This window comes from Dermochelys coriacea, chromosome 6 (genome assembly GCF_009764565.3).
Source record: "Dermochelys coriacea isolate rDerCor1 chromosome 6, rDerCor1.pri.v4, whole genome shotgun sequence".
Taxonomy (NCBI): Eukaryota; Metazoa; Chordata; order Testudines; family Dermochelyidae; genus Dermochelys; species Dermochelys coriacea.
In genome coordinates this window covers 113,678,171-113,697,256 of record NC_050073.1, presented here as the reverse complement: position 1 = coordinate 113,697,256, position 19,086 = coordinate 113,678,171, and the positions used below count along the sequence as shown (strand labels likewise).

Sequence of the window (19,086 nt, the reverse complement as noted above, 5' to 3'; positions counted from 1 at the left end):
AGTGATTGCTCATGTCTATTCCACAATAGGTGTGCGTGCTCGCCACGTGCACTGGTGCCAGAAGTTTTTCCCCTAGCAGTACCCATAGGGGGGAGCGCCCCCCTGCAACTCCTGGAGCGGCACCTGCCTGGCACGGTATAAGGGGAGGGGGGCTGCACTCCCCCCACCCTCAGTTCCTCCTTGCCACCAGTGAAGGTGTGTCAGAACTGCTCAGCTCCAGAGTTGCTGCAGCTCGTCCCTAGAACTCTTGTTTGTTCAGTAGTACCTGTAGTCAGTTAGCTAATTCAGTTAGTTTAGTTAGTCATTGAGCCCAGGCCGGGGCATGCCCTGTGCCCGAGGCTTTAAGTCATGCGGCTCTTGTAGACACTCTATGCCAAGGAGCGACCCATACGTGGATTGTTTGCGCTGCTTGGGAGAAACCCATATCAGCGAAAGGTGCAAGATCTGCAAGTCTTTCAAACCCTGGACTAAAAAAGAAATGGACATTAAGTTTTGGGCCATCGTGATGGAGTTGCGCTGGCCCCGAACCTGGAACACCAATCCAAACCGGTACCTGGCACCGCAGCGTCGGTACACAGAGACCCTCCGGTACCATCATCCAGTTGGCACCGCTCCTCATCCATGGGGTACACCAAGAGGACCAGAAAGACTCCCACTTCACAACAGCACCTAGGAAAGTCTGGGACAGAGGCTAGGCCCATGTCGGGTAGTCCTTGATCCCCATCGGGCCTAGGCCTCCGACTCACGTTGAGCTGAGTAGCCTGGCCCCTTTGGAGCAGGCCTCTCCAGATGCCATCTAAACCTGAAGCCCTCCAGGCAGCCAACAACATCGTGTCCATGCCAGTGCCCAGACCTCTGCCGATGTCAGCCCCACACTCCAGCAGCAAGCCGCCACTGGAATCACCGCAGTCGCCACTGGCCCGGTACCAGTCTCGGTTGAGGGAACATTCCTGCTCACCACCCAGCGACCGTTCAGGGCTCAGTCCATGTGGATCACCCTTGACGCCAGCCAGACTGTCCAGATAGGTGCCGTCTGACTGGGACTCCCGGCACTGCTCATCTTCGCAAAGCGAATATCGATGGGACTATGGCGGACGTCGCCAATGGTCCTCATCTCGCAGGAGATACTGCAGTCCGTCGTGGCACGATCATCGACGCCATTCCTGCTTGGACTCCCATTCCAAGTCTCCGCCAAGGCACCGTAGCCCCAGGTGTCCATCGCTGGCATCTCGCTGACGCAGGTCCACCTGTCAAGGCCATTCGCGGAGCAGCTACTACTGTCAGTGCCACTCCTCCGAGTCGAGATCGCGGTCCCATGGCCGACATAGATCACAGCACCGCCAATACTCCCAGTCCAGAGGCAGCAGCGGATCATATGCCAGCCCGGCCTCCCCTCACAGCCGCCCGTCTACAGGCCAAGCTAATCAGCCCGAACAGCCAGCACTGCCGGTGCCTCAGCAAGCGCAATAGCCCTGAACGTTGTGGCTAGCCCAGTGATATCAGTGGGCACCATGGCCTCCAGCACAGCCCCCGGTGGGGGCTCGCTCGGTGGCCTGGGCCTCGGAAGCACTGTCGGTGTCCATCTTTAGACTGCCACAAAAAAGGTCGGTGGGACCTGTGTCCTCGGTACTGTGCCCAGAGTCCAACCAGGTGGTGGATCCTCCGGTGCCAGACGACACCAAAAGCACCACACCGGCCTCGTGCTGTCTGGAGGAGCTGATTGCAGCCCCGCCCCCCTCCATCCCCCAGGAGGACTACCAGGCTGACCAAGACCTCCTAAAAAGGGTGGCAGTGAGCCTCCACCTCCAGGCTGAGGAGATGGAAGAGCCCTCAGACTTCCTGTTCAATGTGCTGTCCCCTTCAGCACCGGGCAGGGTGGCCTTGCCGCTCCATGAAGGGGTGGCAAGAATTTCAAATGCCCTGTGGCAAACACCAGCCTTGTTAGCTCCAATCTCTAAAAAGGCAGAGCACAAGTACTTTGTACCCACGAAGGGACATGAGTATCTGTATACCCACCCGGCGCCCAACTCCTTGGTGGTCGAGTCGGTCAACCACAGGGAGCGGCAGGGACAACCAGCTCCGACCCCCAAGAACAAAGACTCTTGGAGGCTGGATACTTTCGGGAGAAAAGTTTATTCGTCGTCAATCTTTCAGTTACGAGTAGAAAACAATCAGGCTTTCCCAGGTTGCTATGAGTTTAACCTCTGGGAATCCCTCCCCAAGTTTGAGGACTCCCTCCGGGAGCACAATAAGAAGCAGTTTAAGGCACTCGTGGAGGAAGGGAGGGTGGCTGCAAGGGCATCCCTGCAGGCCACTTCGGATGCAGCAGACACAGCCGCACGGTCCATGGCCTTAGTGGCGTCCATGAGACGGGAGTCATGGCATCTGCTCTCTCGGCTCTCCAGCAAAGCGCAGTCGTCAGTGCAGGATCTCCCTTTTGAAGGGAAGGCTCTGTTTGCTGAGGAAATAGACACAAGGCTGAATGGCATGAAAGACTCCCGCACGACCCTCCAGAACTTGGGCCTCTATGTCCCTCCTCCGGCAAAACCTAAGCTCAAGCCGCAGCAGGTTCCCGCTCAGGTTCCCGCCCTCCCAAAGTATGAGGCCACTAACAAAAAGCAGCGGGACTATAGAAAGCACCTGCAATGGCAATCCCGGCCTGCACCCCAGCCTGGGTCTTCTAAGGTCAAGCAGGCAGGCAAAAGGCGTTTTTGACGGGACGCTCAGGGGTACCCTGCCAGTTCTCAAGAGGCCTACCCCCAATAAAGCTCCCTTTCTCCAATCGGTTGTGTGCTTTCCTCCTGGAATAGTTGCGGCTCACCTCAGACCAATGGGTCCTCAACACCATCTCCCGAGGTTACACCCTTCAGTTTACATCTTCCCCGCCTAACTGCCCTCTGCCCTCGTCCCTCCTGGGGGACCCCTCTCATGAGGCTCTGCTCGAGCAGGAGGTGGGGCGGCTCCTGGACCTAGGAGCTATAGAGGCAGTGCCCAAGGAGTTCCTGGGCAAGGGATATTACTCCCGGTATTTCCTTATCCCGAAGGCCAAAGGGGGGCTCAGGCTCATCATGGACCTGCGAGGCCTGAACCACTGCATGGTGAAATTCAAGTTCTGCATGGTTTCCCTGGCCCCCATCATCCCCTCCCTGGATCCCGGGGACTGGTATGCTGCCATCATCTACAAGACGTGTACTTCCACATCTACATATTCGAGGGGCACAGACGCTTCCTCCATTCCGTGGTGGGACAGAGTCACTAACAATTCACGAGCCTACTGTTTGGTCTGTCCACTGCCCCCAGGGTCTTTACAAAGTGTATGGTGGTGGTAGCAGCCTACCTCAGACGCCAGGGGGTCCAAATATTCCCATATCTGGATGACTGGCTAGTCAAAGGCACCTCCCGGTCACAGGTGAGGGATCATATGGCACTCCTCCTGTCCAGATGCACTGCCCTGGGCCTGTTGATAAACAACACCAAGTCCACGTTAGTCCTAGTCCAACACATAGAGTTTATTGGGGTGCTACTGGATGCAATGTCAGCCAGGGTCTCTCTCCCATCAGACAGGTTTGAGACCCTGAAAGAGCTCATCAGCTTGGTCACAAGGTTCCCGGTGACAACAGCCAGGTCTTGCCTGCAATTGCTGGGTCACATGTCTGGTCTGTCACGCCAGACTCAGAATGAGGCCCCTCCCGCTCTGGCTGGCTTTGCAGTTCTCTCAGGCCACAGACAGAATGAACAAAGTCCTCACCGTGCCAAACTCGGTGATCATCTCCCTGTGGTGGTGGTCTGCCCCAAACAACAAGCTCCAAGGGGTCCTGTACAGGGACAGGACCCCGTCATTGGAGCTAGTGTCCGATGCGTCAGACCTGGGTTGGGGGCCCAGGTGGGGGGAACTTTCAGACCCAAGGCCTGTGGTCTCTACAAGACCTAGCCCTTCATATAAACATCAAGGAACTCAGGGAGGTGCGACTGGCGTGTATGGCCTTCCGCTCGCACCTGGAGGGCAAGGTAGTCAGGGTCCTCACGGACAACACTGCCTCAATGTTCTATATCAACAGGCAGGCAAGGCCAATCCTCTGCCCTCTGCCATGAAGCCCTCAGTCTGTAGGACTTCTGTATAGCCCACGACATCTACCTAAAAGCCTTCCACCTGCTGGGCGCCCAGAATGTAAGGGCGGATCGCTTGACCAGGGATTTTTCCCTCTCAGCCCGAGTGGTCTCTACACCCAGAAATGGCTCTTCCAAAGGTGGGGTACTCCCCACGTGGACCTATTTGCAATCTGGCAGAACCGACAATGCCCCTGGTTCTACTCGAGGGGGGGCCTAGGGAGGGGCACTATCTCCGATGCCTTTACCCTGTCCTGGTCAGGCCAGCTACTCTACACCTTTCCCCCATTCCCTCTGATTAGCAGGGCCATGGAGAAAATAAAGATGGACAAAGCCAGGGTCCTCTTCGTTGCCCCAGCGTGGCCCAGGCAATACTGGTACGGGACCCTCTCGGGGCTGGCAGTAGCTCCACCATGGCAGTTGCCGCTCCGCCCAGACCTGTTCTCTCAGGACCAGGGCTGTCTCCTCCATCCCAACCTAGCAACGCTTCACCTCATAGCATAGCTGCTCAGTGGCTAGGTGGCGAGGAAAGGACATGCTTGGAACAGGTTCAGCACGTCCTCCTCAAAAGTAGATGGCCCTCCACTTGCTGCTCCTATATGGCAAAGTGGTCTCGGTTTTTGAGGTGGGTGGCAGGCCAAGGTGTTTCCCCGATGGCTGTCCCGATCCAGCTTATCCTTGATTACCTCCTCCACCTGAGGGCCCAGGGACTAGCACCCTCATCAGTCAGGGTACACTTGGTGGCCATATCGGCCTTTCATCCCCCGGTGCAAGGGCACATGGTATTTTCCCTTGCTATGACCGGCCGGTTCCTTAAGGGTTTGGACCGTCTCTACCCATATTCCAAGCCCCTGGTTCCACAGTGGGACCTAAACCTGGTGCTGGCTCGTCTCATGAGGGCCCCGTTTGAACCACTGGCCACGTGTTCCTGGTCTCACCTCTCATGGAAGGTGGCCTTCCTGGTAGCTATCAGGTTGTCCAGGCAGGTCTCGGAGTTCAGGGCCCTAACTTCCGAACCGCGGTATACAGTTTTTCATAAGGACAAGGTCCAGCTCCACCCACACCCTGTGTTCCTCCCGAAGGTGGTCTCCACCTACCACATGGGTCAGGACATTTTTTTGCCAATCCTCTGCCCCAAGACTCGCACCACTAACGAGGAACGCCGTCTCCACGTGCTCTACGTGACATGCTCTGGCTTTCTACCTCGAGTGAACCAAGCCGTTCAGAAAGTCTTCGCAACTTTCATCGCCTCGGCTGAGCGCACGAAGGCTCAGCCGATTTCCACTCAGTGGCTTTCTAAGTGGATCACTTCGTGCATCCGTTCCTGTTACAAGCTGGCGAGGGTTCCCCCGCCGCCCATTGTGAGGGCAGACTTGACTCGGGTGCATGCCTCATCGGCTGCCTTTGTGGCCCATGTCCCCATCCAGGACATTTGTAGGGCCACCACGTGGTCTTCGGTTCACATGTTCACCTCGCACTATGCAATCGTCTCCTAGGCCAGGGATGATGCCGGGTTCGGCAGGCCTGTCCTCCGTCCCAAGAACTTGTGAACTCCTACCCACCTCCAACAGATATAGCTTGGAATCACCTATTGTGGAATACACATGAGCAATAACTTGAAGAAGAGAAGACAGTTACCTTTTCCGTAACTGGTGTTCTTTGAGATGTGTTGCTCATGTCTATTCGACATACCACCCTCCTTCCCCTCTGTCTGAGTGGTCTGGCAAGAAGGAACTGAAGATGGAGGGAGCACAGCCCACCCTTATACTGTGCCAGGCAGGTACTGCTCCAGGGGTCGTGGGGGTCGCTCCCCCCTGTGGGTACTGCTAGGGGAAAAACTTCTAGTACCAGTGCATGTGAGGAGCACGCACATCTATTGTTGAATAGACATGAGCAACACATCTCGAAGAACAGCAGTTATGGAAAAGGTAACTGTCTTTTCTTTGACATGCTTAGCATATTGTCTATAGTGCTGCTTGTGTAGGCCATGTACCTAGGCTTGCCTTTCTCTTTATAGTTCTATAAAGTTGCTACAGTGTACAAATGCTAGAAAAAATATTAAAGTATCTATAGGTTGGGATGCTTTATTTGATTATATACTCCTAAACATTTTAACAGGTAGAAGTGTAAAGGGAGATCAAGAATACGTTACCACACCTTTAAAGGATCCAGTACTGCTGGGGATGTTCATGAGTCTGGTCCTATGGCTATTTTAAAACAACAGAAAAAAAGACTATTAAAGTGTGAACATGAAAAGAGGAGAGAGACAGAACCCACTGGAAAGTCCTTCAGGGAGAAGACACAACATAGCTAAGACTTTGACAGGAAATGGAGCTAATCTTCCAGAGAGAATGGGAAACCTGTGGGACTGTCAGGATTTGCAACACCTACAAGGCAAGAAGAGGGAAATGTACACACCTTTAATGGATAACATTGCACCGATCTGGGCCTATCCAAATTACTTATGCAAAGGGAGTCTGGAGCAGGCTGTGACTGCTGTAGCATAGCAATTATTTGTAGTCTCTGTAAAACAGCATCAGGGGGCATCCTAGGTTTTAAAGGTATTACTTTAAATTCCTAATTATTGCTTTGGTACAGTATCTTTAATAAAATTTTATTATTCAAAGATCTGCTTATTAATCTCATTTAGTATCTTCTCTTTTCTTGCCTGGGTAAAAGCCAGCACAGCAACAGAATATAGCTCCAGCTAATACCTGCTTCCTCTGCATTCCCAAATTTTTTCCATTTACCTGATAAGATGGACAGTTTGAGAAACTGAGGCAATGCACAGTGAAAACAAAGTAAAGAGAAAAATAAGATAAATCTTTAGCACTGATATAGTTCCATTCGCTCCAAAGTGCTTTATACTAAACATTAGCTAATTGAATCAAAATGAATAATAAAGATGTACTGATTCATGAATACAAAGTAGATAGTTAAGCTATATTTGCACTAGATCTTTCTTTTTTCCCTGTTAAGATTTCCTGCCATTCCAGATCTACAGTGGTAGGAATAGTGGGAATACAAATGTAGATGGCTGTCAGTGTTTTAATACTGCTCAGGTGAGATCTATGCAACACTGAGGTTAAAACACAGAATATCAAGATTAGAAAGGACCTCAGGAGGTCATCTAGTCCACCAATCCCCAATTTTTGCCCTAGATCCCTAAATGGCCCCCTCAAGGATTGAACTCACAACCCTGGGTTTAGTAGGCCAATGCTCAAACCACTGAGCTCTTTCTCCCCCCAGCATGATTACTAGCATCCTATCTACACTTAAGCTCCCACCTTTGCTACTGTCAGTGGAATGTGCACTGGTGGCAACAATGGAAAATTTAAAGAAAAGTCTAATGTAGTCAAGGATGGAAAGCTCAAGTACACAGCACACAAGTATATCTAATTAATACAACCAGTAATCTTAACCTGAGCTCTTATCTATGCCTTAGTAGGTTATGGGAGATACATGCAAGTAAGTGCAATATTTAATATCCTAAATATGAAAATGTCATTCCCTGAAATCACAAGAGTGACCTGAAGAAGAGCTCTGTGTAAGTTTGAAAGCTTGTCTCCCTAACAGAAGTTGGTCCACTAAAAGATATTGTGTCTCTAATATTCTGCGACTGACACAGCTACAACACTGCATACAATAATTCATTTAGCCTGTTTTGCCAACTCTTGTGATTTTATTTCAAGTCCCATGAATTTGACGTTTTTCTTAAAGCAGCAGCTCGCAGACTTATATGAGAATCTCAGCTTTCATTAAAAAACAAAAAAAAGTTTCTAGCCCTCACATTTCCAGAGAACATCTTAAAATGCAACCCAAATGTGTCCTAATGATTCAAAAGCATGAAGGCAAATAATACAAACCCAGTATGTATTATTTTAAATAAACCTCATGATTTTTAAGCTAGTCTCATAAGTTTGCAGGGCCTGATTCATCACAATTTTGAGCTGGCAATACTAATCAGATGAGCTGTATTTTTCTGTTCTGTGTAGTTGCATGTTGCTTGTCACTCCTATGTATAGTTTGCATGAGGTGTGTTATACTGACTGAACTATAGGGTTTTTATTTGGTTGGTTTTTTTCTTCACATAGTGAGTATACTCTCTTTTAGATAGGAACATGCATTTTGCATGCCTTTCCACATGCAGAATGATATTGGTGGGTAAAAAAATGGGCATGCATAAAGATGAATGGTACTTACAAAAAAAACTATATTAACAATATTAACAATCAGGCAACATGTTACTTTCAACACAACAGCAAGATGTCAGAGGAATCATCTGACATTTGCAACACTGGTAATTTCCTTTAGAAAAGGAAGAATCATATACATATTTACAAATTCAGTCATAAAATTCTAGTGATAAAGGGGTATTTAAAAAGCGTATTTCCTTTTATTTACCCTATTGTTTTGGCATCCCAGCACTGTGATATATTAACATAAAGTACAGCAATATAATGTTACTGCCGCGTCTGTAAACTGCTTTATACCATTTTTCTGTATATTTTTGCCAGAAAAATAATACATAGTTCATAGCATTTAAGGTCAGAATGAACCATTGGATCACTTAGTCTGACCTCTTGTATATCACAGGCCGTTATATTTTACTCAGTTACCCTTGTATTGAGCTCAGTAACTTGTGTTTGATTAAGGCATAACTTATGTTCAGTTCCTACTTTTAAATTACTCTATTGTATAAATTATGTGGAAAAATCCTCCTTACTCTTTCAAGCTAAAGATATGGGTTCAATTTCTAGTTATACACCACATATTTAGCTCTTGCCTTACTGAAGAAACCTAAGCATTATCTTCAACCCATCTGGCTGCATGGTGCAGTGAAGAAAGATCTGATGGATAATACTTCATGCTGCCATAGAGGAAATGGGGTCATTATTGATCTCAATTACAGTAAAAGCAACCAGAAGTGGGACTGCAGGCTTCTAAGAGATGCCCACCTGCTGATTTGGCACAAACTGCAATGAAAGTCTTAAGAGGACAGCTGACAGGAAGTTAGTATAGAGCAATCCTGTGACCACTCTGCTGGGACAAAGGATTACAACTCATAGTGATCTCTCCTCCAACTTGCTATAGTTAGACTGCTACGAGGACAGCCAGGTAAAACACAAGTGGTGATGGTGGCGGTAAGGTGCCTCATAAAACTAAGATGTTTATAAAAAAATAAAATAAAAAACCATCTGGGCCTACAAGAGCGCTAGGTAAGAGGGAGACAGTAGCTATGTGCTCAAAGGGTAAGAGGTATCTCTATAACATAAAAATAAAATATTTAGTAGCCTGGGTCTACATATGCTTTGGTTTCTAGAAAATATGTCCATGATTTACCAGACTATTTCTACCCTTATTCCAAAACTTGTGACATTATTAAGGTTATACTGTGACCATATAACCCTTCATGTTTTTCCAAAATTTTCCATGATAAACCTCCAGTGCAAGGATTCCAACCCCTGCAAATATCTCAGAACCACCTGTGTCAGCATGTTCCTTGTATTCACACAACTACACTAGGGCCATATTAACCATTGGGGAATGAAACCATACCAAACTGACATAGGGGTCCTATAACATTGGTAGACAACAGAAGCACCTCATTTTGTTATCAATTTTGTTATTAACACCAGTTTTAAAAAGTGTCCTGTTTAAAAGTCTCCAAACTAAGTATTCGCTCTTTTGCTGCTGCTGAACTCTCATTGCATTGCTCCCTGCCGGCATCTCTCCTCTCCATGTGATACAATAAACACTAAATGCAGTGGCAACATGAGATATAACAGTGATAAATTAGTTAGTTGGTCTGTCTACAAGAGGAAAAGGACACACTTCCCATCATAATAAAATGTGTTTGGGAGAAATTGTAAAAGTTCTATGGGGGAGAGAAAACAAAATGGAGGCTGTGATGGGGTGCCATGGTCCAGGAAGAAGAAGAAAGAGAGAGATTAAGGCTCACGTAGGAGAAAAGGCAACTGAACATGGGAACAGCAAATGGATCACGCAGTATCGAGGGATGTGCTAACAGAATAAAGAAAAACACTAGGCTATTTAGAATGTACAATTAGCATATGGAATTCATTGCCATGAAGTATCATTGCGGCCAAGAATATAGCAAGATTCAAAAAGGGATTAAATATTTATATATACATCCGCCTGCTTCACGATTTAAGACAACCTCTGAGTACTGGAGGTTAGGAGGAACCTTTCCCTTAAGCAAGTTATCCCACAACAGCATATTGCAGGATTTCTTGCACTTTCCTCTGAAGCAGCCGGTGCTGGCCCCTGTGAGACAGAATACCGAACTAGGTAGATCACTACTCTGAGCCATTATGGCAAGTTCACGTTCTACAAAAAACATTGATGACTTTTCATAATTTTGTCAGGATTTCCATGGTTTGTGGTATCATTACTATGACATCTCCAGGACTTTCTCCTAATGATAACATTTTTGCAGTTTCTGATGACATTTTTCCGTTATAAAGTGTTGTGTATTTTTTAAGAGCTACTCTATTCCATCCCAAAGATGGCAACGCTTCAGCAATATATGCAGTGACATGGCTAGGTCCAATTTTCAGAGGTGCTGAGCCTGCAGAAATCCAACTGAAATCAATGGGACCCTCTATATCAAAGGGCTTTAGAATCCTTTGAGAAAAAAGGTGATTCTATTTACTATGATAAACCTAGGCCCTTCTATGAGGTAGAAAATAGGACATAGATGGAACTGGTATTCAAATCTCTCGGTATTTGGACTGGAAGTGGAATTATCCTGTCAGATAACAAAACCTTGAAGAAATGTATTCACCCAGTAAGAGTAATTCTTTTGAAAGGTAAGTAAAAATTATGAAGTTTTTTTCATTCTCATAAATTATCTTGGTAAAGGCAGATATCTATATATTGTGGCTGGGCTGATAAATTTCCATGACAGTTTTGCAAGCGTAAGTTAAACACAGTGGGCCAAATTAAACAGTGACTAGTATGTATCTGACATCTCCTTCACATGTCAATAAAGTCTACAAACAGCGGAATTAGATGCCAAGATACATCTTTAAAATGAATATTTAAAAGTGAGCAGTCATTAATATGAGAAAAATATCAATGCAACGCATTATCCTAGAAATTATACAAACAACAATTTGCCTTTATTACTGTATTTTGAATATACTGAAGATTTTGGTAATTGTCAAGAGATAGGAAGAGTAACATGGGGGAACAAGAAGATTTTCATCAAAACTTTTATCTAGCTCTGAGTTAACAGTTTCACAGCTTACACTTCAACCAAACGTAGGTGTGACAGCATTTATGCTAGCACAACAGACAAAAATTTGGAGAGATTTTAAGAATGGTCACCATGCAAAAATACATAGCAACCGGAGTCGTAAAATCCATACTACTTCTCTACAAGGGGAGAGCTAAATGCCACATCCTTCTTTCCCATAAAACATGCCAGTCTGGGCTACCATTTTGGCAGCTATAAAACCAGTGAAAATACACTTCTGGTGTGGTGGTTTCAGAAAGCTGTATGGAATGAACAAGTGAAGGAAATGTTTGAGGGTGTTGTGTGAGAGAAAACTGTATGTACAAGGGTGTGTGAGGCAACTGTATTCATGAGGCAGCTGTGTGAGTGAAAGAGGATACATGTGAGGGCTGTCAGCCTGCAAATTTAAGCAGAAACCAGGCTAAGACCCGTTCCAGGTCTCACTAAGTGAGTAAAGTCACTCACACTCTAGGAATGAAGAATTTGTGCAAGTCTGTGAGAGACATCTAAACTCTTCCTCACATAATCCCAGCAAACTGGAGACACAGCCCCTGAGTGAAGCAGACACCAACCTAGGCACCTTTCCTTTGCAGTTTCTCACTATAGAGGATTTCTACATTGCAACCAAATAAGGGTAAATTCCCCACCAGCTCTTGGATTGTCGGAAGATGACATCTGGCATCTAACTGAACTTTCAGGAATTACAAACGCTGGAATGCAAGCTGCAAATCGTACACACCCTGCTCTCGCCTCCTGGCTATTTTCCCCCTTCCCTCCAAGCCCCCCGCAGTCCCCACCCCCTTGCCCCATCTCTGAGAGTTTCCTTACCACTTGCTTCCTATTGCCCCACTCTACCTGCTCCCACAGTACCCCTGCCTGTTTCCCACCTCCCACTCCTCTGGCTGCTTCCCCTGAACCCCCCACCCCACCATCAACTCCCCCAGCCCCCACCGGCCCCCCATTCCTCTGGCTGCTCCCCCAATCTCCCCTCCCCATCCGCTTTCCCACTCCCACCAACTCCCCAGCCCCCACATTCATCTGGCTGCTCCCCCAATCCCCTTCCACGCTTGTTTTCCCACCCCCACCATCTCTCCACCCAGTCCTCCAACCCCCGCATGCCCCTCACTCCTCTGGCTGTTCCCCCAATCCCCCCACCCCACCTGCTTTTCCACCCCCACCATCTCTCTACCAACTCCCCCAGCCTCCACATGCCCCGCACTCCTCCGGCTGCTTCCACAATACCCACCTGCTTTCCTGTCCCCACCATCCCTCCACCAACTCCCCCATTCATCTGGCTGCTCCCCCAATCCCCCCCAGACCTGTTTTCCCACCCCACCATGCCTCCACCAACTCCCCCAGCCACCACATGCCCCCCACTCCTCTGGCTGCTCCTCCAATCCCCCCACCCCACCTGCTTTCCCGCCCCCACTATCCCTCCACCCTGTCCTCCAACCCCCACATGCCCCCCACTCCTCTGGCTGCTCCTCCAATCCCCCCACCCCACCTGCTTTCCCACCCCCACTATCCCTCCACCCTGTCCTCCAACCCCCGCATGCCCCTCACTCCTCTGGCTGTTCCCCCAATCCCCCCACCCCACCTGCTTTTCCACCCCCACCATCTCTCTACCAACTCCCCCAGCCTCCACATGCCCCGCACTCCTCCGGCTGCTTCCACAATACCCACCTGCTTTCCTGTCCCCACCATCCCTCCACCAACTCCCCCAACCCCCCCACTCCTCTGGCTGCTCCTCCAATCCCCCCACCCCACCTGCTTTCCCACCCCCACCATCCCTCCACCCCCACTCCTCTAGGGCTGCTCCCCCAATCCCCCCACAGCTGTTTTCCCATCCCCACCATGCCTCCGCCAACTCCCCCAAGCCCCCCCGGCTGCTCCCCCATTCCCCCCGCTTTCCCGCCCCCACCATCCCTCCAACCCCCACATGCCCCCCTCCTCTGGCTGCTCCCCCAATCCCCCCACCATCCCTCCACATGCCCCCCCTCCTCTGGCCCCTCTCCCATCCCAGACCTCCTCTGTCCGCTCTCCCCGTCCCGCTGCGCCGGTCCCCGCCACCCCAGCCTGCTCCCTCTCCCCCATTCCCTTAGGCTCTGCCTCACACCCCTCGGCCTTATCTCCGTTCCCCGCTGGGCCTACTGGGACCCCGCGTGGCTTCCGCGCCCCTTAGCCTGCGCTGCGCCACTCTGCCCACTGGGCCCTCAGCCCGCGCCGCCGGGCGCCCCCGCTCAGGCGGAGCCAGCCGAGGCCGGCTGGGCCCAGCTCGCCCCCTACGCGCGGTGGGTGGGGTGGGGACGGCTCGCGCCCGCAGCTGTTTGACATGCGGAGCTCAAGCCGCGGAGGCGGTTAGGGAAACACAGTTATTTGCGTAACAACCACCCGGAAAGTCTCTCGAGCGCCTGCGGCTTCCATCGTCCAACCCATTGCTCGAATCCTATTGGGTGACGGTGACATCAATCCCCAGCCTCCCGACCAGCGTCCCCTGGAAGTTTCTGGTAGTGTCAGGGAGCAAGGCGGGGGCAAAGGGGAACCCAGCGAAGTGATTGGCCAAGGCGGCGTGGCTGCTACAAATATGTATTGGACGAAAAAGACAAGGAAGAGGCACAGTAAAACTATTGGGCTAGAAATAAGACTCTGCGACGGGATTGGCCAGAAGGGCAACAAGGTGATGATTGGTCAGCAGGTGTCGGGCGGATCTTCTGCCGGGATTCACAGTGGTGATTGGTCAAGGATCGGAGACGAGCGAGCTGATTGGGAGGTGGAGTTCTGGCAGGTTCCAGAAGAAGACGAGCGGTCACTATAAAAGACAGTGAGCTGGCGAGTAACGGTAGATCGCGCCGTGGTTACCCAGAGGAGCGCACCTTGGAGCGGCAGCTGAGCGAGCCAGCCACCCCCGCCATGTCTGGGAAAGTGCCTGCCATTGGCATCGATCTGGGCACCACGTACTCCTGCGTGGGTGTCTTTCAACACGGCAAGGTAGAGATCATCGCCAACGACCAGGGCAACCGCACCACGCCTAGCTATGTGGCCTTCACCGACACCGAGCGCCTCATCGGGGATGCCGCCAAGAACCAGGTTGCCATGAACCCCACCAACACCATCTTCGACGCCAAGCGCCTCATCGGCCGAAAGTACGAAGACGCCACGGTGCAGTCCGACATGAAACACTGGCCCTTCCGCGTGGTGAGCGAGGGCGGCAAGCCCAAGGTGCAGGTGGAGTACAAGGGCGAGAACAAGACCTTCTTCCCCGAGGAGATCAGCTCCATGGTGCTCACCAAGATGAAGGAGATCGCGGAGGCCTACCTGGGCCGCAAGGTGCAGAACGCCGTCATCACCGTGCCCGCCTACTTCAACGACTCCCAGCGCCAGGCCACCAAAGACGCTGGCACCATCACCGGCCTCAACGTGCTGCGTATCATCAACGAGCCCACGGCGGCCGCCATCGCCTATGGGCTGGACAAGAAGGGCACTGGGGCCGGCGAGAAGAACGTGCTCATCTTCGACTTGGGCGGCGGCACCTTCGATGTCTCCATCCTCACCATCGAGGACGGCATCTTCGAGGTGAAGTCCACGGCCGGGGACACCCACCTCGGCGGCGAGGACTTTGACAACCGCATGGTGAACCACTTCGTGGAGGAGTTCAAGCGCAAGCACAAGCGGGACATCGGCAGCAACAAGCGGGCTGTGCGGCGGCTGCGCACTGCCTGCGAGCGGGCCAAGCGCACGCTGAGCTCCTCCACCCAGGCTAGCATCGAGATCGACTCGCTGTTCGAGGGCATCGACTTCTACACTTCCATCACCCGCGCCCGCTTCGAGGAGCTCAACGCCGACCTCTTCCGCGGCACCTTGGAGCCCGTGGAGAAGGCCCTGCGCGATGCCAAGCTAGACAAGGGCCAGATCCAGGAGATCGTGCTGGTGGGTGGCTCCACCCGCATCCCCAAGATCCAAAAGCTCCTGCAGGACTTCTTCAACGGCAAGGAGCTCAACAAGAGCATCAACCCCGACGAGGCTGTCGCTTATGGCGCCGCGGTGCAGGCTGCCATCCTCATGGGGGACAAATCTGAGAACGTGCAGGACTTGCTGCTGCTCGATGTCACGCCTCTGTCCTTGGGCATCGAGACAGCCGGCGGGGTGATGACTGCCCTCATCAAGCGCAACACCACCATCCCCACCAAGCAGACCCAGATCTTCACCACCTACTCGGACAACCAGAACAGCGTCCTGGTGCAGGTGTACGAGGGCGAGAGGGCTATGACGAAGGATAACAATCTGCTGGGCAAGTTCGACTTGACCGGCATCCCCCCAGCTCCCCGCGGCGTCCCCCAGATCGAGGTCACCTTCGATATAGACGCCAACGGTATCCTGAATGTCACTGCCTCCGACAAGAGCACGGGTAAAGAGAATAAAATCACCATCACCAACGACAAGGGCCGCCTGAGCAAGGATGACATTGACCGAATGGTGCAGGACGCAGAGAAGTACAAGGCGGAGGATGAAGCAAATCGCGACAGGGTGGCAGCCAAGAACTCCCTCGAGTCCTACACCTACAACATGAAGCAGACCGTGGAGGACGAGAAGCTGAAGGGAAAGATCGGCGACCAAGAGAAGCAGAAAGTGCTCGACAAGTGCCAGGAGGTGGTCACCTGGCTGGACCGCAACCAGATGGCCGAGAAAGAAGAGTACGAGCACAAACAGAAGGAGCTGGAGAAACTCTGCAACCCCATCATTACCAAACTGTACCAGGGAGCAGCCGCCCCACCCGGTGGCGCCGGGGGACCCACCATTGAAGAAGTGGACTAGACTGGACTGGACTGAACTGTACACTGTTCAGGGACAGTTATCTTTCCCATTCTCCGTTTTACTTTCGTTCCTAGCCTTAAAGTCCGTGTCAATGACAGTTTATTCTGTTTGGATGTGCATAGGAAGCTGAGAGAGATCTGCTTCTATGTGCTTACAAAGAGAAGGCAGTCCAGCTTGAGAAGGTTAGTAGCAGATAAGTCTTTTGTTAACTCAGATACAAATGCTAGTATTCTTCAGGGTGTTGTCTTTATGTTCATTGTCTTCTCTGAAGTGCCCACTCGATCGTTACTGTTGACAAACATTTCAAGTTGTGCATGGAGAATGTTTACCAAACGCTTTAAAAAATATTTGCCGGTCTGGCATCTGGAAATTTTGGTAATAAAATAAATATTTAAAGCATAAATTTCTCTCCAGTTCTTTTTTTTTTTTTTTTTTTTAAACTTATCTTGGCAGTTACCATTAAAATGTTAAAGGCTCGTGCTTCTCCTAAGAGGGTGGTAAGAAGGTGCTGAGACTTGAAGAAAAAAGTTAATTTACTATGGCTTTGTCATAGAAACCACTTACTAGTATGTAGTACATAGGCTGCTGACCTTACAGCAACGTCCTAAAGGTAAAGCGCATATGGGTTTGTCCTAGGGCAGCAAGTCTGTTAATCGCTTGGAGGCTGTCAGCTTTCCCAGCTTCTCGTAAACCTCTCCCAAGAGGGGATGGGAGAGCAGCGTATGCTGCAAAAACTAAACTTTATCTTGCTGTCCTAACTAACTGTAGCTGTTCCACTCTCAGCTGGGCTGGTGAAAATGGTGGGTGTGTTGTAACACTTGATGGGTGTAAAGGACTTGCCAAACTCGTTTAGCTTCGGGACTCTCTCCAGCCCAAGGACGGCTAACTAGCTTGGGTAGGAGGACTAGAAAAACTTTGGCTGCCTTACCAGCTACACAAAGCTAGATTCTGCTTTAAAAAGCAATCAACTCGTGGCCTGCAGTTTAAACGCACTCTAAAAACAGCCTGCTGATACTTCAGTATATATGACCGGTTTCAGAGTAGCAGCCGTGTTAGTTTGTATTCGCAAAAAGAAAAAGGAGGACTTGTGGCACCTTGGAGACTAACAAATTTATTAGAGCATAAGCTTTCGTGAGCTACAGCTCACTGCATCGGATGCATTTGGTGGAAAAAACAGAGGGGAGATTGATATATACACGCACGGAGAACATGAAACAATGGGTTTTATCATACACACTGTAAGGAGAGTGATCACTTAAGATAAGCCATCACCAGCAGCTGGGGGGGGAAAGGAGGAAAACCTTTCATGGTGACAAGCAAGGTAGGCTAATTCCAGCAGTTAACAAGAATATCAGAGGAACAGTGGGGGTGGGGTGGGGGGGGGAGAAATAACATGGGGAAATAGTTTTACAAGTAAAACTTGTATCCGATGAAGTGAGCTGTAGCTCACAAAAGCTTATGTGCTAATAAATTTGTTAGTCTCTAAGGTGCCACAAGTCCTCCTTTTTCTTTTTTCAATATATATGGTAGCTAACCCCTCCGGGGGAGGGGGAACGGTGTGGTGGGCTGTAGCTGACTCGCAGAATCAGCTTGCAGGCTGCCCAGCGAGAATAGGGATTTAAGTGGCTGACTTCCCAAAGTCCACACCTGCAAGAGAAACTAATCATGGAAAGGATTTAAGTGCACTTTAGTAACAAACTGTTGCCATTCCTGTTTAGTAAACATCTAGCCTACTAAGAACTGACTGAATCACCAATCGCAGCTATGAGTTGAACTCGAATGCACTACTCTTTTTTTTTTTTTTTTTTTTTTTTTTTTTTTTTAAATAAATACAAACCCCTACAGCAATATTATAGCAGAAAACTAGCTGGATGGTATTTTCTGGTTGGTAGGAAAGTGCATAGCCACTTATTTGTGAACACTGGCTTAAACTGCAACTTAACTCTATTGCAAATTGTCAGTCAAATCAACCTAGTGTGTTTGGAGACAAAATGTGAAAGTTCATAACCCTACAATTTCCAAGTATAGCTCAAAACTAGATATTTTTTTCCCCATGTAGTACAAAGCAAGACTTAATGCAGTGAAGTTTTTTTCCACACACTAAAGACTGGTCAGACTAACAAAAGTGAGGCAAAGTTTGAATTTAAGGATAAAGCTACCCTTGAATGCAAGCAACTTCTGTGTCAGCTCAACTATATGTGCTGTATGATTTAGGAACTAAGGGGTCAGTTAAAGACCTAGACTGGTTTTACCTAATTATTTTTCAAATGACAGCTCAATATTTAAATGTATCTCAGACTGGTCACAGTGACCTAAGTTGGACCCTAGTCTATGGACCCTCTTAGTAGATAAGCTTGCCAGAAAAGAGGGACCAATAATAGTTCAAGACATATACTTGAACTATTTATCTAGAGGCTGGCCAAATTTACTTTGACAAGTTTCAAATTTATTCCTAAGGTTTTAAGAGCAACAAATGCTAGTTGGTAGAAGTAAAGAATAATTACTCTTAATGTTAACCATGCAGTATCTCTTCTTTCCTCCCCCCCCCCCCCCAGCACTTTTTGTTTTGCTGAAATGCTCCCATCCCCTTGTCTCCAAGTAGAAAGAGCACCTGAAACATTAATCTGTGAAAGATACTATCAAAGCTAATAGTTGCAAGAACACATCTATTTTTTATTTCCTTCTAACATTAAAATCAAGGGCTGAGTTAACATCTACTTAATGAAAGATATGGTCTCTCCCTTTAGGTGAATCAATAAGGTTTTTTTTTTTTTTTTTTTTTTCCTTGGGAAATGATCAGCACAGGTGGGGGAGAGAAGATAGTCATTTGTTTTATTTTTCCATGCTTATTTAAGTGCTGTAAGAGGCACATTTTGCTGAATGCCTGCAATAGCCATTATGACCCT

The 19,086-nt window shown here is 49.3% G+C and overlaps 2 protein-coding genes across 3 annotated transcripts in view; both read left to right on the top strand.

The window, feature by feature from the left end:
* Positions 1 to 6,733, top strand: part of ZBTB1 (zinc finger and BTB domain containing 1) — a 32,405-nt gene extending 25,672 nt beyond the window's left edge. For both annotated transcript variants that reach the window (XR_006282424.1, XM_043517808.1), the window contains one exon: positions 6,226 to 6,733. Coding sequence is in view for 1 of the 2 variants with exons in the window: in XM_043517808.1 (XP_043373743.1) it covers positions 6,226 to 6,229 (4 nt within the window). In the remaining variant the exon portion in view is untranslated. The remainder of the gene's footprint in view (positions 1 to 6,225) is intronic.
* Positions 6,734 to 14,112: 7,379 nt separating this feature from the next.
* On the top strand, positions 14,113 to 16,583 carry HSPA2 (heat shock protein family A (Hsp70) member 2). Its single transcript, XM_038406939.2, has one exon. It carries the CDS (start codon positions 14,279 to 14,281, stop codon positions 16,178 to 16,180), a length of 1,902 nt encoding a protein of 633 aa, XP_038262867.1. The 5' UTR covers positions 14,113 to 14,278; the 3' UTR covers positions 16,181 to 16,583.
* Positions 16,584 to 19,086: the final 2,503 nt, after the last annotated feature.

Bases quoted from the DNA above. Each gene is read 5' to 3' on its own strand.
- HSPA2 (XM_038406939.2), top strand. From the start codon at position 14,279: ATGTCTGGGAAAGTGCCTGCCATTGGCATCGATCTGGGCACCACGTAC.